Consider the following 17,075-nt stretch of genomic DNA (forward strand, 5'->3'; position numbering starts at 1 on the left):
GTAGGGTTCGGGTCCAGAACCTTAAGAGCCCGTCCGTCGAAATGGAGCGCTCGCCCAGACCCAACAAGCGCAGCCAACAGCTGTAAATAATCGTCAACTTTTTTGCACATCATCCTTCCGTTGTGCTGCTTTGGCACACGTCTGCTTCGTGGTGGGACCGTCCAAAGGATCATTCCTCGGCCGACCGGGTCACGTCAATCATAAAACGTTGACATTTTTCGAAGACGTCCGGGGAAAATAAGTTGAGAGAATGAGCTCGTAAAAAGAACAGATGGATGGACGGACGGAGGGTTGGTTTGAAGGACGGATGGATGAATGGATGGGGGTGCATACTGTCACGGTTGCCATGGCGCCCAATTGGCCCCTCCCGTGTGGCGCTAGCTGCGGCTCGTTAACAGATTGGCTTTCCGTCTATTTAAGCTCAGTCCTCTCACTCTTCCATTGTCAGTCCGTCAACGAACCTCTGCCCCGCAAGACGTGGGTTTCGACTCGGTCCTGTTTCCTGTTGGTATTTCCTGTCCGGTGTTGTTACCGTTTGTTTTATCCTGTTTAATATCGGTTTCCTGTTTCGTTCCCGTCTAGTTTGTCCTGTTTAATTTCAATATTACGATAATAATTCCGAGAGGAAATACCAATCCATCCATCATTTGGTATTGATCTCGTCGCCCTCTGGCTTCCTATCATTCCACGGCAGACTGCTGCCTATGACTACCCATTTCCCGTAAAATAAAAGGCATGGGAAAAAACGTGACGCGTTCGGACATGATCCTGTTCCTGACACCTTTTCTAATGCAACTTTATGATCATTATTATGCATATTATTATTTCAAGTCATGTTTATTAGTATATCCCTTAATGGAAAAATGATTGTACAGTATTCATTTTCTGTTTTTTTATTCTATTTTATTGGAAATTCAGCCTAGAAATATAAATATTTTTAATAGATATTGGCAAACGGATGAAATATGATTTACACTTGAATAAAGACCATTCCACTCAACACGACCTTGTCGATCATTACGCATGGTTTTACGCACACTTTTACGCATAGTGGTTAGGTTTGTGTGTGTGGGTGGGGGGCAAAAGAGGGGTTAAGGTGTCTGAGATTGAAGGTGGGGGGGGGGGGTGTTCGCGTAAAGCAGAGGGTGGGCGCATCCAAGAAGAGAAGGTGGGTTGGGGGAGGAAGTTTGGAAATTGGGCGGATCCATAAAATGCGCACTGCTCTCGGGATGCCGCCTCATTTGGGACAAGAGTCGCGCGGCTCCAGGACACAAAAACTTACAAAAGGATTTTATCAGACCCCCTCCTCAAGACTTCCTTTTACAGATCCATTTCCGGACGTAAAAAAATACTGTATCAGGTTTTTGTTGATCCTTACGCGTTTGGAACTGGAGCGCTACTGATGGTAGGTTCGTCTTTTGTTTTGTTTCGCGTCCTCCGCTGTGAGGCGTTCACGGAACCTGTTGCTTCTTTTACCTTTGTAGACTAACCCTAAACGCAACATCTATTCATTGTAACTTTAAGAACAAACGCCATTTTCATCTCCATGTAGAATTCCATCCCTCATTAATTGCGCACAAAAGTCGCGAAACTCTTGCGCAACATGCGCACTTTGTGACAATTTCCAGTTGTTTACGTCACGACGCGTGCATGCATTGAAGAATTGGGAAGCGCGTGCACGAGCAAAATGGCTCAATTGTGGGACTGGGGGATAAAGGACACGCGCACGCGCGCCTGTAATGGAGCGTATTCGAGTTGCAAAAAAACAATAACACGAGCTGGAGTGTTCTATCATTATCATCTTGTCCTAATAGAATAGAATAGAATAGAATATAGCTTTATTGTCATTGTTACAAAATGAGTTAACATATTGTGACAACGAAATTGGGCATGACACTCCAGTTTCACACATTCACAGTGAGGTAAAAAAAACGGAAAATAAAGGAACAGAGAAGATAAGGTTATAAAACAAGGAGGATAAGGTTATAGTTTTAATTTACACAAGAATAGAGGTCGAATATAAGTACTTCAGGCTTGTTTTATTAAAAATTATATTTATGTGTATATATTTATAAATTCTAATGAAGCATTTTAATCTTTATCAACTTTGATGAAGCGACGACACTGACTAATGATCATTTTGCCCGAGAAGAGAATTAGGTTCATGTTTTTTTAACAATGGTTTTCATTAACAATCCACATTTATTAGTATATGTTATTTTATATGTATATAAATATATATAAAATGTTTCAAAGAAGCCTTTTAATCTAATCTCGCAAACGGAATAATGACCAGTTTGTCCTAGAGGATTAGGCAAATGTCATTTAGTCATTTAACTGTATTTTTTCAGAATATTTAGATATTTATTTTTTATTTTTTATTTTTTTTCAACCACCAAAAAGTGTTTTGTGGTTGAGGGAGTTGTATAAGTATATAATATATTTGTTCGAGACTTCTTCTGATTCGGGGCTATACACATGAACAAAACTTGACATGACATACACTGTGGTTTACAAATGAAAAGGCTCATTTTATTCAAACCTGTATTTATATCTACATGTAAAACATTTATATGATTTTATATATAACTCAATAATAATCATTTTGTCCTAAATGACGATGAGATTAATGTTATAGTTTAAGATTAAGTTATATGTATATTACGTTTTTATTTATGTGCTAATATCCTTTTATGTTTTAGGTTTAAAAAATGTAAAACTAGCAATTGGGTTTGATATGTCCTCCATAAATGTTTCCACCCGATCTCGAATCGGTTTGAACATTTTTTTAGAAATCAGCATTTTAATCCAGATTAATCCAAACCTAACACCAGAATAGGAGTGAGATTTAACTAGGTTCATTATTTGGATTAAGTTACTGTAAATATAATTGAATTTTCTCTTTCAAATAAAATGACATCCATCCATCTATCCATCCATTATCTGCACCGCTTATCCTCAGTAGGGTCGCGGGGGTGCTGGAGCCCATCCCAGCTATGTTCGGGCAGTGGGCAGGGGACATTTCAATCACAATTCCCAAGTAACACATTGAATTTTCAGTCATTGTCCTTATTGTCATCGATAACCACGTAGTGAACGTTTTATACGAAGCCATTAGATGTGGCACTCAAGCATAAAGCCCATATTTTCAAAATAAGTTTGAAAATGAATATGAATACCGATTTTTCCATACATAGGCAAGATATTTTTTTAACAGTTCTCTATCTATATCTCTATTCCTCTCTCGCTCTAATCTTGCTATCCCAATCTCTCTTTTCATCTATCTTTGTCATTCTCTATCTATATCTCTATTTCTATATTGCTCTAATCTTGCTATCCTGATCTCTCTTTCCATCTATCTCTATGTCACTCTCTATCTATATCTTTATTTCTCTATCACTCTAATCTCGCTATCCCAATCTCTCTTTCCAACTATCTCTATTTCACTCTCCATCTATATCTCTATTTCTCTATCTCTCTCTATGTCTACATCTCTATCTATCTCTATCCATGTCTCTATCTCTCCATCCCTTTTTGTCAATCTATCGATATTTATATCCCGCCATCTTTCTGTATTTATCTCTCCCTATTTATCTCTAAATCTCTATCTTTTATCTCTTTTTCTCTATCATTATCTATCCAGCTCCATATCTCTCTATCCATATTTCTCTATTTTTCTATCTCTCTATAAATATCTCTAGCTTTTCTTTCTCTCAACCACTACTGCTCTTTCTTTCTGTTAATCTCTCTTTGTACCTATATCATCTATCTATCTATCTATCTATATATATATATATATATATATATATATATAATATATATATATATATATCTATCTATCTATATCTATCTATATATATATAATCTATCTGTATATCTATCTATCTATCTATCTACATGTTTATCCTGCATTGCAACATGTAATCTGGTTGTTAGTAATGACTCATAATTAGAATTCTACTTCAAATATAAAAACAATGTTTAAAGGTATTCCAAATGACGTTGCCAGTTCACACTTAAGAATGTAATTTGCTTTAAGACGTCACCAACATCATGTCACTAAACGCTTTTTTTTTTTTTTTTACGATCGTGATTCGACACCGCGGCGCATTTAATGACGTAAAGAAAGGAAAAATGAAACACACCCAGCCCTGCTTTTCTCATCGTTGCCAGATGGTAAATGAAAACCTTACGACACTTTCACGTGTGTTGCCTCACTTGACGATTCTATTAATACCGTCGCTGATTTGTTTTGAATTTTTCTCTTGTGGAGGCTTTTGATTCATTTTCCTGCCCGGAGATTTGCCTTTCATTTGGAAGTTTTCCTCACAGCAAAATAACATCTGAGTCCTAACCAATCCCCAAAAAAGCTAAGAGTAGTACAGTTGACCCCAAGGATAAGCGATTCGTGTGAAATTAGCTAATGGAATCTAAAAACCCGGTACCCCAGGAAAAAAGGTTTTAAAAAAAAAAACATATACAGTAAATAATTGAACACACCTGTGTCCAGTTCACACCCCAGTTGGGGGCCTCTTGCGGTCAGAAGTACGTCAGACCCTAACAAAAACAAGTACTGCTTATATAAAACTCACATGCATAAGATTAAACAACATAATCACGTATAAATATTATTAACTTTTGGTGTTGCACGACTTGAGATGGTACAATGGAGTTAGCAGGTGGATGCAGAGGATGGAAGGAGACAGCAGAATATAGATAGATAGATAGATAGATAGATAGATAGATAGATAGATAGATACTTTATTCATCCCCGAAGGGAAATTCACTTTTCCAGAGTACATTTAAAGCATCATTATCAACTGGATTGCAAATATGCCACATGCACAACATGAGGCACAGATTAAAACCTAAATACAAATGACTACATCAAAAAGTAAGCATAAAAATGTTAAATATATAATCTGGGATAGAAATTCTTCGAAGTATAAGCCGGAGTCTAAATAGTGAGGTTGTGCATTGATTTTGCAGAAGGCAGAGGGGGTAGGCTAAGGAGAGAGTTCAGAATCATGACAGCCTGATGAGATAACTGTCCTTGAGCCTGCTGATTATTTTGTTCTTAATGTCATATGGTGGGGAAATAGCCATAATGAAGGGACGAAAAAGATCATATTCCACAATATATCATGGAAATATTGTAAACTAGGGGAGCCATCGTCTGAGAGTCTACTATTGTTTTTTTTTAATTGTGAGTATGGGTGGGGATAAACAAAAAGCCAAAAATTCTCTTGTTAATCACCTTGCTATTTATTAGGGGTGGAAATGCTGTATTGAGGGGGCTGAACCACGAAATCATCTTCCACATTCTAAGATAGGGACTCCGTAACCTGAGGGTTGACTGAATCCCAGATGTATGTATGTAGTATTCTGTATCTCAAATTTGAAAAACAAATTTGTTTTTGGGTGAATAAACAGCCATTCTGACTTATTAATCATCTTGTCGTATGGTGGAGGGAAATGCTGTAACGAGAGGCAGGAATAACATTCCATATCGTAACGCGAAAACCTAGAGACTTGGTAATCACCTTGTCATATGGTGGGGGAAAGCGCCATAACGAGGGACTGGAAAAACTTTGTAACGTTAAAATATTGTAAGCTAAGGACGGCGTAACCCAGGAGTCTACTGTTTGAAAAACAAAACTGGTTTTGCATAAATAGACAGCCATTTTGATTTGTTGATCATCTTGTTGTATGGTGGGGGAAAATACTGTAAGGAGGGGCTGAAAAAACATCGTATCATCAAAACATGAGCTAGGGAAGCCATAACCCGAGGGGTTCTGTATCTTAAATTTAGAAAAAAAAATGGGGGGATAAATAAACAGCCATTTTGCCTTGTTGTCATATTGTGGGGAAAAATGCCGCAACAAGGGGTAGAAAAAAAAAAAAATTTCACATCCAAGCTAGGGATGCCATAACCTGGGGCCAAAAAATAATAATCGCATTTCACATTCTAACCCTAAAATATTTTAAGCATGGGAAGCCATAAGCCAGGCCTGAGAAAACATCGTATTTTACATCGTAAATTGAAAATCTCGTAAGAGACGCTGGACCTTGGGCAGAAAAAGACATCGTATTTCACAATGTAGCGTAAAAATTTTGTAAGCTAACGACGCTGTAACCCGGGGCTGAAAAAACTATGTTCTACACTCCGTAACGTGAAAGTATTGTAAGCTTAGGACGCTGTAACGCAGTTAACCATTGCAACAACATCCATGGTGTGGAACTGTTAACCCTCTTGTTGTATACACCCAGTGTCCCCCGTCGTCACTAAAACCTAAATAGAAGATTAATTGCAATTAAAACACCAAATTTCATATTGCTTGAACAAAAAACTTTACCACAATATGTTTGCTTTAGTTCTCCCTTTTCACTTTTTTTTGTCATGATCTCCTGTGACCGCTCCTTTAGCACCAACTGCCTAGGACTCTGATTGGCTCCCTGTCCCAATTTAAACCCACTCCTGTCTGTCCCCTGTTGTCAGTCCGTCTGCGAACCTCAGTTAGCACTAGGCAAGCCTTTTTCAACCCTGACTCTCACCTGTCCCGTTTTTTGCTCCTGCCTGTTCCCCGGCTTCCACTTGTTTTTGATCCTAACCAGGTCTACTCTCCCGTCCCGGCTTTCGACCTCTTATTGTCCTCAACCACGTCTACTCTGCTTTCCTGACTTACTACTTGCTTACGACCACGTTTTTGCTCTCTTGTCCCGGCTACTGACCCGTTTTTCCGTTCCCGACACCGCCTTCGCTCGCCACGGAAAATCCACTTCCGCGTGCAGAGCGTCCAGCAATCACCGGATCGTGGGCGCAACCCTTTCCCTTTCTTCCAATAAAACTAGTGTGAAACACAACGCAAGTGGGTCCTGTCTCTGTTCTGGTCTTGACATTTATAGCTAAAGAAATATTTGAATACATGCAAAAACATGTTTTGGATGCATTTTTATACACTCCACTCTTTGTTTCCCTTCGCAACTCTTTTTGCCTCACGGGTCAATTTGACCCAAACACTAAGGTAACTTTATTTGTAGCCTAAAACTCACAAGGAAATGTGAATAAAATCAACATGTCATTTTTCTACAGCTGGGGCCTATCTAGGAAAAGTCATGACAATTAAAATCTAAAAAGAAAATCATTTACGGGAGTTTTAAACACAGTGGCGGGTCATTTTGACCCGATTAACATCTTGGTAAGGTTTTTTGTACAGCTTACATGGAAATGTGAATAATAACAGGTTTTCTAGAGTAGGGGACCATCTAGGAAAATAAATGGAATAAAAGACAGTGCCGGGTCATTTTGACCTAAAGACTACAGGAAGGTTAATCCAATTTAAAGCTTGAATTTCATTTTGACGTTAATTGATACTATTGACGGTTGTATTAACGGGTTGGGTTTATTTGTGTATGTCACTTTATAAAATGAAAAACTGGTCGAATTGCTCTTAAAGTTTGTGTGTCTCCTGCAGGAAGAGGCTCACCTTCCCGTTCTCCCGCTTGCGCGCAACGCCACCTAACATTTCCTGGAAGAACGTGTCTGCCGCCTGCTCCCTACAAACATGGACTGTTTTCCCAGGCTTTATTTTCTCTCGGTGAGTGACTTTTTTCCAAAGAAACTTCTTAAAAACGGCTCCTTATGTGTTTTGAGTGCAAGAATTGAAAAATGCTCCAAAGAAACCGTCAAATTTGACCTTGTGATGGCCCTTTAGATTTCAATTCAAGAAACTATTAGTCTACAATTTGAAAAATTGTGCTGCTATGAGACAAAAAAGGTATTTAAATTGTTTACTCTAGATTTCATTTAAAAAAAAAAAAAACATTAAAAAATTAAATTGGTTGAGTGAAACTGGTCCATAAATCCTTCAGAATAAACAAAACGAATACAATTGATTTATTTAAAGACAGTCTTATTTACTGTAGATAACAGAAAGCCATCCGGTAAAAATGATCTTAATAATATTTATAAATACATAAATATAACATAACAATCTGACTAAAAACATAAAAAGTATAACAGAAACAAAATAAAATATAAAAACAACATATAAGTATAGGAAAAATGAAATATATAATTTTTAATTATATATTAATATATATTATTGTTTTTTTTAATTTAGTTTAATTAAAAACAAGCCACCTGCTTGAACAAAAATGTATAGATTTTCTTTCTAAATATAAAATATGTATAAATGTTTAAAAATAAAATCTATGATTAAAAAAAAAAACAAACCAGCTTTATGTTCAAAATATTAAATAAAAACAAGCCATCTCTTTAAAGTAACTATAAAATAAGCATATAAAAAGCAATATACAATAAAACTGATAATACATCCATCCATCCATTATCTGCACGGCTTATCCTCAGTAGGGCCGCGGGGGTGCTGGAGCCCATCCCAGCCATCCTCGGGCAGTGGGCAGGGGACACCTTGAACTGATTGCCAGCCAGTCGCAGGGCACACGGAGACAGACAACTCACTTAGGGAAAATTCGGAAACGGCCAATTAACCTGACATGCATGTTTTTGGAATGTGGGAGGAAACCGGGGTGCCCGGAGGAACCCCACGCAAGCATGGGGAGAGCATGCAAACTCCATACAGGGAGGTTTGATCCCATGACCTCAGACCTGTGATTTAATTGCGAGTGTTTGGAAAGCAATTTGATGAAACTGCCTAAAAACAAATATAAAGAAAACTAACTAGAGTGCCCGGTGGAAACCCGCGCAAGCACGAGAAGAACATGCAAACTCCACACAGGAAAGTTCGATCTCACGACCTCAGAACTGTGCCGCGGACGCGCTAACCACTCTTCCACCGTGCTGCCCCCTGATAAATACAAATATTAAATCAAATATAACAAATATCTATCCATCTACCTTGGTCATATCCCTCAAGAAGGGTGACCAACAGCAAGACAAACACACACAATAACAAAGCAAATAAAAAAGGGAGAAAAACATCAAAAAACACACACAAACAATTTTGGACCATGGCCAACCCAAATGCCCAAACACCCAAACAAGTTAGGCACCTCGGCACCTAAGTTGGTCATGCTTTCGTCCCTCCAAACTCTTTTGTTCAACAGCAGGGCCCGACAGCTTTCGCTGGTTTACCCCTGCCGCATCATACAGGTGCCCTGCCCATCCCTTAGAACGCGTCCAAACATCCCACTATCCTTTTACAACACCTCTCCACTCATTCCTATCACCAACAAAAGCTCCAGCTTCCACTAGATTTAGACCTCTATAACAAATATAAAAAATAAAATTTAAAAAATTAAAATAAAAGGGAAAAAAGTGAGAATATTTGTAAAATACATACGAATAATTAAACGTCACGAACTTAAAGGTAACACCTATTTTGCCAAACACCGATCTCGGCAAAGTTTAATCCCCGTGTTCGTGTCCCGGCAGAGACATCATGATTCCTGGTAATCGAATGCTGATGGTCCTTTTCATATGCCAAGTCCTGCTGGGAGAGAGCAAGCATGCCAGTGTGATTCCCGAAGAAGGCAAAAAGAAAGTGGCGGGCCTTCAGGCTCACAACCATGAACTTCTGCGGGACTTCGAGGCCACCCTGTTGCAAATGTTCGGACTCAAAAGGAGGCCCCGGCCCACCCGCTCCACCCACGCCGTTCCCCGCTACCTCCTGGACCTCTACCGGCTGCAGTCCGGCGAAGGGGACGGCGCCGACAAAATCGGCTTTGAGTACCCGGAGAGGTCTGCCAGTCGGGCCAACACCGTGAGGGGCTTCCATCACGAAGGTAGGAAGGGGAAGGGGATGTAAGGAATTGGGATTTCGCACTGTTGCCATTGTTTGGATTAATATAGCTTCTTATCTAGCTTTGAAGGCCGCAGTGTTTATTATAGGGCGACCCCTATTGGTGCAAAGTACTTCGTCTAAATAAAATGCTATTGATATAAATAATAATTCAAAACAAATGTACAAGTTCATAAGCAGAAGCTGACATGTGGCCAAACACAGAAGCCTGTATGACCAATTTACAGTCTTTCCTAATATTGCTTTTAGCACTTAATGGCCACTTAGCTTTACCGCTGAGCCCAAGTTTGGTAATTCACACGTCCTTTCCACTGTTTCCATCTCTTGCCACTCATGCAAGGGTTAGACTATGGCTCACCATTAGCCATTATTGTTGCTTTTAGTGTCACTCGCCTTTCACAAGTACTCACACAAGCCAAAGTCACAAAGTCCCGTGATTCAGGAATCTGCCGGTATGTCATTCACTGTTTCCTTCGCTAGCCACGCATGTTTGCCACTTGGCTGCAGGCTATAGAACGCTGCTAGCCACTATTTTAATTGTTGGCTGCCTCCGCTTCGTCCTTCAGTGTCAATCACCTCCCACAGCTGGGCCCGGCACGTGATGGACACTGGGTCTTCAACATTTGTTTTCCACTGTTTCTTTCTCGAGCCACTCATGTTAGCCACTTGCTGCAATTGTTAGCTAATCCTGCTTCAGCCTTCAGTGTCACTCGCCTTCCACAGCTGCTTATGCAAGCAAACATCGCAGAGTCCCATGATACAAGAGCTTGACTTCTTTTCTTACCGTTTCCTTCTACAACCACTCGTGTTGCCTACTCTAGCCACTCATGTTAGCCACTTGGCTGCAGGCTAAGGCTTGCTACTAGCTTCTAATGTTAGCTGCACCTGCTTGGTCCTTCAGTGGCACATGGTCATGCTAGAACACGTCGCTTAATTTCATGTTTCAAGCATCCATCTTTTTTTCTCACAGTTTCCTTCTCTAGCCACTCACGATGAAAGAAAAGCATATTCTATGCATACATTTGCATGGTGGCCTGTTATTTCATCTCAGTTGTAACGTACGCATTTGTTAATCTGGGAGAAGTTTATACACTCACGTCACCAAACACCGCCCGTGAAAATGTGCTTGAAAAGAAATTTCATCTCCATCTAACCGCATCCTACAGGGAGCAAGTCGGAAAACTGGACTCCAACTCTCCAATTTATGCGGATACGGACTTCTTTTTTTTTAAGTACCTTCCTTAACGTGTAATTATCTTTAATGCTACTCTGCCCGGTTCTAAATAAAGACAGCCGCTGCTAACAAAGTGGGATGGAAAAAATGACCTCAGAGGCGAGTCGGGAGCAAGGGACGGGAAAGGACGGGATGTATTTGCGGCGGCTTTCCATTAATGTTGACGGAAATCGTGGTTGAATGAGCTGGAATGCTTTTCCACCGTTTGGGTTAATCCTTAACTTGTTCGCAAAAATGAATGTCTGACGTCTTCAGAAGACTAGCTAAAATGTCTCTTTGTCAAGTCAAGTCAAGTCATCTTTATTTGTGACGCCCTTAATCACAAAGAGTCTCAAAGGGCTGCACAGACCGCAGATTATTGCAAACCACAGACTATTATAACACCATCCCCTGTTCTAAAACATACATGAGGGCAAGGAAAAACTCAAAAACCTCACAATGAGGAAAATGAAGAAACCTTGAAATGAGCCCGCACATGAGGTGATCACCCTTCCAGGATGACCAGGCCAAAATGGATGTTGCAATAACAAATAATACACCGATATTGTACACATAAAATATAAGTTATTCATATGCTATAGAATAGAAGTGTGTTTTAAGCCTAGATTCAAACAGTTCCACTGAGGTTGCAGATGGAATCTCAGGGGAAAGAGCATTCCACAGCACCGGGGCCCTAAATGATAACACTCTTAAACCTGCGTATTTCTTCTTGGCTCTTGGGATCACTAGTAGACCAGCATTTTCAGAGCGAAGGCTCCGGACCGGAATCAGTCTATGGGGATTTAGCTAAAATGGTATTTAACGTCTATAGCAGTATATGGCAGCCTGGATAGAAGGGATTTTTGTCTATGGCAATCTCGCTAGAACGGATCTTTCACGTTTAAACCAATCAATAGCAACCTAGCTGGAATGGATTTGGAATGGACATCTGTAGACATCTATGACAGTGGAAGAGTAAGTTGGGCAAAAAATATGGCAAACAAGTGTCTTCTAAGAAAATTAAAACATGTCTTTTTGTGCTTTTAAGTGGACAGACATTCTAATAAGCTATTTGTCTAGGAAATAAATCCACTTTCTAATTATATATAATTTTCAGCGTAGAAGAAATACTCAAGTCACATTAGAGTATGTGTTCTTACACGCTAGTTTATGGCATAGAAGACTATGCTACTTTTTATCATACAAGAGGATGACGGCCATCTTAAGCATACATTTTTAAGTGCCATTGGACTTTCTATACAGAGAAAAAGTGTTTTGTTTTTGGTATGGACGAAAAAGAAGACGCTGGTCTCAAGCAAGAAAGAAGACTTGGGGAAAATAAGATGAGGCCTATTTTCGTCCTATAGGTAGTTGTGGTCTGAGTATATTATGTGTTTCTATACGCAGAAAAAGACAATGCTAGTTTTCGAGCATGGAAGAGAACACTAGTAAAGAAGAAGACCTGGCAAGAATATGACGCATATTTTCAGCGTAAAAGAAATAGTTATGTAGCATTGAAGTGTTTGTTTTTACATGCAAAAGAAAGAGAAACCAGTTTTTGCATAAAAAGAGGACGACACTTGTTTTCAGTGAAGAAGACTCGGGAAATATATGATGCCTATTTTCAGCGTAGAAGAAGTCATTAAGTCACACTAAAGTTTAAGATTTTAGTAGGGAAAAGACGGCAAAACTAGTTATTGGCATAGAAGAAAACACTAGGTTTTGGCATACAACAGGACAAGGCTTGTTTTCAGTAAAGAAGATGCTCGTTTATAGCAAAAAAAGAAGACCCAGGAAATGATATAACACCCGTTTTCAGCGTAGAAGACACATTTGCATTTTTTTGCATACGAGAGGACAATGCTTGTCAAGACCAGAACAGAAACAGAACCCAATTGCGTGACGTTTACTACAAGTTTTATTGAAAGAAAGAGGAAGGGCTGCGCCCACGATCCAGTGTTCGCTGGACGCGGGAGGCAAGTCGCTCTCGGATTCGGACTGGGATCCGAACACGGAAGTGGATCTTCTGTAGCGAGCCATGGCGGTGTCAGGGACGGAAAAAAACGGGTCGGTAGCCGGGACTGGGAGAGCAAGGCTTGGTCGGGGTCGGAGACGAGTCGTAAGACAGAACAGGAGAGTAGACATAGTCGGGGACAAAAAGAGGTCGTAAGCCGGGACGGGAGAACAGACATGGTCATGAGCAAAACAGGTCGTAGCCGGAGACAGACAGGAGCAAAAACAGGACAGGTGGGAGTCAGGGTTGAAAAAGGCTTGCCTACTATATACTGAGGTTTGCAGACGGACTGACAATAGGGGTCAGACAGGACTGGGTTCAAGTAGTGACAGGGAGCCAATCAAAACCCGCGGCGGTTGGCGCCAAATGAGCGGGCACAGGTGCATCACATCAGTAATCATGACAATGCTAGTTTTCAGTGAATAAGAAGACGGTTGTTTTGAACAAATAAGAAGACCTGGGAAAGAATATAACGACTATTTTTATCGTAGAGTGAGTTGTTTCGTAGCATTCGTGGTTTCTATATACATACGATTTTTTTGGCATTGGAAAAGAGACTAGTTTTTGACATACAAGCCAATGACGCTGTTTACGGCCATATTGCCTTGAGAACGCCCGATATTGAATTATAGTCTAAAGTGGAGAAGAAGACGGTTGTTTCCAGCAAAGAAGACCAGAGAAAATAGGACGCCAGTTTTCAGCATAGAAGTAGCTAAGTCACAGGAATATGTATTGAAATACGGTACAAAGAAGACAATACTACTTTTTGGTCTAGAAGAAGACACTCATTTTTGCTCACTAAAACGGATATAACCTCAGAGCAACAGTGCTTTTTTTTCAGCGAGTGGACCCATTTGACTTTCTTAAAGCACTTTGCTGAAACACGCATCCCGAGGAGGGTGGTGATTAACGTACCACAGCTACAGTATAAACACAGTGGAGGCTCTCCGTTCGGCGCTAGCGCTGCAGATTTCTGGCCAGATCACCATTGTTGAAGTGAGGGGGTGCTGAAGGAATGTTGTGTCTACTATTTTCCTGTGCAATCCACCGCTCTTATTTCACACCCACAAAGCCCAGATGGTTCTTATCGTTAAACTGTGCCGTGGTTCTGATTAGCGCTTTTTTCCCCTCCTGATGTTATTCAAGATATTTTTATTTGGATTTTATTGTTGGATGCGAGTCAGCTGAATTCTCAGAGGCGGGTGAATGAGCAAGTTAAATTCTTTAAGGAACCTAAGAGTAAGATTTCCAACAAAAGAACTCTGGATGAAGTATAGAGGCTTCTGAGGAATTGCACTATTATCCTGAATATATGTACTTGCTTATTCCAAAAAGTAATAGCTGATCTAAGGGCCATCTTCATGCTTTACCCAGACAACTTTGCTGGAAAATAACGCAACTTCTTCATTTAAAACTAGCGTGTCCTCTTGTATTCTAAAAAACTAGTGCCTTCTGTGCCAAAAATGTGTTTTCCTCTACATTTAAAAACACATTCTCCAATGCTACTGACCAACTTCTTTTACGCTGATAATATTTTCTTCTCGGGTCTTCTTTTTTGCTGGAAACGAGCGTCTTATTTTTCACTAACAACCAGCATTGTATGCTATGTTGTATGCTAAAAACTAATATCTTATTCTATGCCAAATACTAGCGTCATCTTCTCCGCATGAAAACATAGTTCATTGCTACTTAAGTACTTCTTGTATGCTGAAAATAGGCATCATCTTATTTCTCGGATTTTGTTTTTTACTGGAAACGTATCTAGGGGCTTTATAATGTGTAATGTATGTGTAATGTAAGATCAAACATTCCGGTTGTATCCAGCAACTCTGTTTGTCCCCCCCCTCATCAACACCCCCCTGGAGGAAAACAAAGCCTACTTACAACAAAGACAGTTAGTTCTTTGTTTCTTTATCTCTTTGTTTCCTTATACTAGCTGTAAATGTGGAACTGGAGTCGTCCAATTTCGTTGTCACAGCATATCCCATGTTGTAACAATGACAATAAAGGCATATTCTATTCTATTCTATGACTTTTTTGCCAGAGTTGCACGCGTCGACTCCTGAGAGCTGTGTGGGTTAAGTCTACCTGCGACATTCCTTGTTTGCCTTTTCGCCAATTTTGGCTTTTTCTCTGTGGTTTTTGTGTGTCGCGGTTGGTATCATATTGACTGGCTAGCTGTCTGTTTGCATCAGGGCTGCAGAGGGCTTTCCTATTTTGTGTCAGGTTGGCCCGCGTTGGCTGCCCACGGTGTGTTGTTTGGCTGGCTAGCCAGGCATTATCACCGTTTTTTCCATGTTCCTTGGTTTGTTTATTTACAACTGGTTCCGCATTTGTCACAGTAGCTGTTGCCGCGTTACTGCTTCATGGTTAGCCTGGCTTTTCACAACTTGTTTTCAGTTGGCCAGGTGCTCCTACAACACGTGTCAGGATGACAAAGAAAAGACACGCTTTCTTGAAAATGCATTATCTTGGAAAATAATTGGAATATACAGATGAAATATATAGATTTTACGTAAAAAAACATGTATTATTACCTCACATTTTGCATGTTTAAGAATGTGGAAATACCTCTAAGAGATTTGTATCCATCTTCCTTCCAGAACACCTAGAGAGAGTGCACGAATTGGACGACAACGAAGCCACGCCCCTGGGTGACGAGACCACACCCCTCCGCTTCCTGTTCAACCTCAGCAGCATCCCAGAGGACGAGCTGCTCTCCTCGGCAGAACTGCGCCTCTACCGACATCAGCTTGCCGAGGCCGACAACCGGACAGGCCTCCATCGTATTAACGTGTACGAGGTCCTGAAGGCGCCGAGGCCGGGCCAGCTCATCACGCAGCTCCTGGATACGCGGCTAGTCCGGCACAACGCCTCCGCCTGGGAAAGCTTCGACGTGAGCCCCGCCGTGTTGCGCTGGACTCGCGAGCGACGCCCCAACCACGGTTTGGCGGTGGAAGTCCTGCGCCTGGACGGGGAGAGACAGAAAAGCCAACACGTCCGCGTGAGCCGCTCGCTCCGCCCGGACGATGACTGGGAGCAGTTGCGCCCCCTTTTGGTGACCTTCGGCCACGACGGGAAAGGTCATCCGTTAACCAAGCGGACCAAGCGCAGTCCCAAGCAGCGGGGCCGCAAGCGTAACCGCAACTGCAGGCGCCACGCCCTCTACGTGGACTTTAGCGACGTGGGCTGGAACGACTGGATTGTGGCGCCCCCTGGCTACCAGGCCTACTATTGCCACGGGGAATGCCCCTTCCCGCTGGCGGACCACCTCAACTCTACCAACCACGCCATCGTTCAGACGCTCGTCAACTCGGTCAACAGCAACATTCCCAAGGCCTGCTGCGTGCCCACGGAGCTCAGCGCCATCTCCATGCTCTACCTGGACGAAAACGACAAGGTGGTGCTGAAAAACTACCAGGAAATGGTCGTGGAGGGCTGCGGCTGCCGCTAACCCCCAAGCTAGCCCGGATCCCCACAGCCTTAATAGCTCTCTTTTCAAGACTTAACTCAGACCTTTATTTATAACTTTTACGTTGAGGTGTATGTTTGTGCCCACGGAGCTCAGCACTACCTCCATCCTCTACCTGGACAAAAACGAGATTGTGGAGCTGAAAAACTACCGGGAAATGATAGCGGAGGGTTGCAGCTGCTGCTAACGCACAAGCTAGCTCAAAATCAGACAGACATACAAGCTCTCTTCTAAAGAATTTCACTCGGACTTTTATTTATAACTTTTATGTTAAGGTGTATGTTTGTCTCACTTTGTTTTTTAGTTCTTTGATAACATGAATATATATTTTGACCAAAACACACACACACACATATCATATATATATATATATATATATATATATATATATATATATATATAATATTTACATATTAAAAAAATAAATTGAGTTCTTATTTTAAACATGGGAAAAATGTTGTACAACTTTTCAGCATGTACATTAGATTGTATACGTTTTTTATTGAGAAAACAGTAAAGACGGAAAAAAAGGAGTTTATTTTTTGGCATTTATTATGCATTTTCCCTCCATAGCACATCTTTATGATTTATAGA

At 40.8% G+C, this 17,075-nt stretch overlaps 1 protein-coding gene across 1 annotated transcript; it reads left to right on the plus strand.

Annotated features, from left to right (window-relative positions):
- The first annotated feature begins 1,246 nt into the window (after positions 1-1,246).
- On the plus strand, positions 1,247-16,826 carry bmp4 (bone morphogenetic protein 4). The gene is made up of 4 exons (XM_088354344.1): positions 1,247-1,405; positions 7,476-7,598; positions 9,416-9,765; positions 15,613-16,826. The coding sequence occupies exons 3-4, from the start codon at positions 9,423-9,425 to the stop codon at positions 16,461-16,463; spliced, it is 1,194 nt and encodes a 397-aa protein (XP_088210470.1). The 5' UTR covers positions 1,247-1,405; positions 7,476-7,598; positions 9,416-9,422; the 3' UTR covers positions 16,464-16,826.
- The last annotated feature ends 249 nt before the right edge of the window (positions 16,827-17,075 follow it).

The sequence above is a fragment of the Urocampus carinirostris genome, chromosome 15 (genome assembly GCF_059441175.1).
Source record: "Urocampus carinirostris isolate Australia breed hairy pipefish chromosome 15, RoL_Ucar_1.0, whole genome shotgun sequence".
Classification (NCBI taxonomy): domain Eukaryota; kingdom Metazoa; phylum Chordata; class Actinopteri; order Syngnathiformes; family Syngnathidae; genus Urocampus; species Urocampus carinirostris.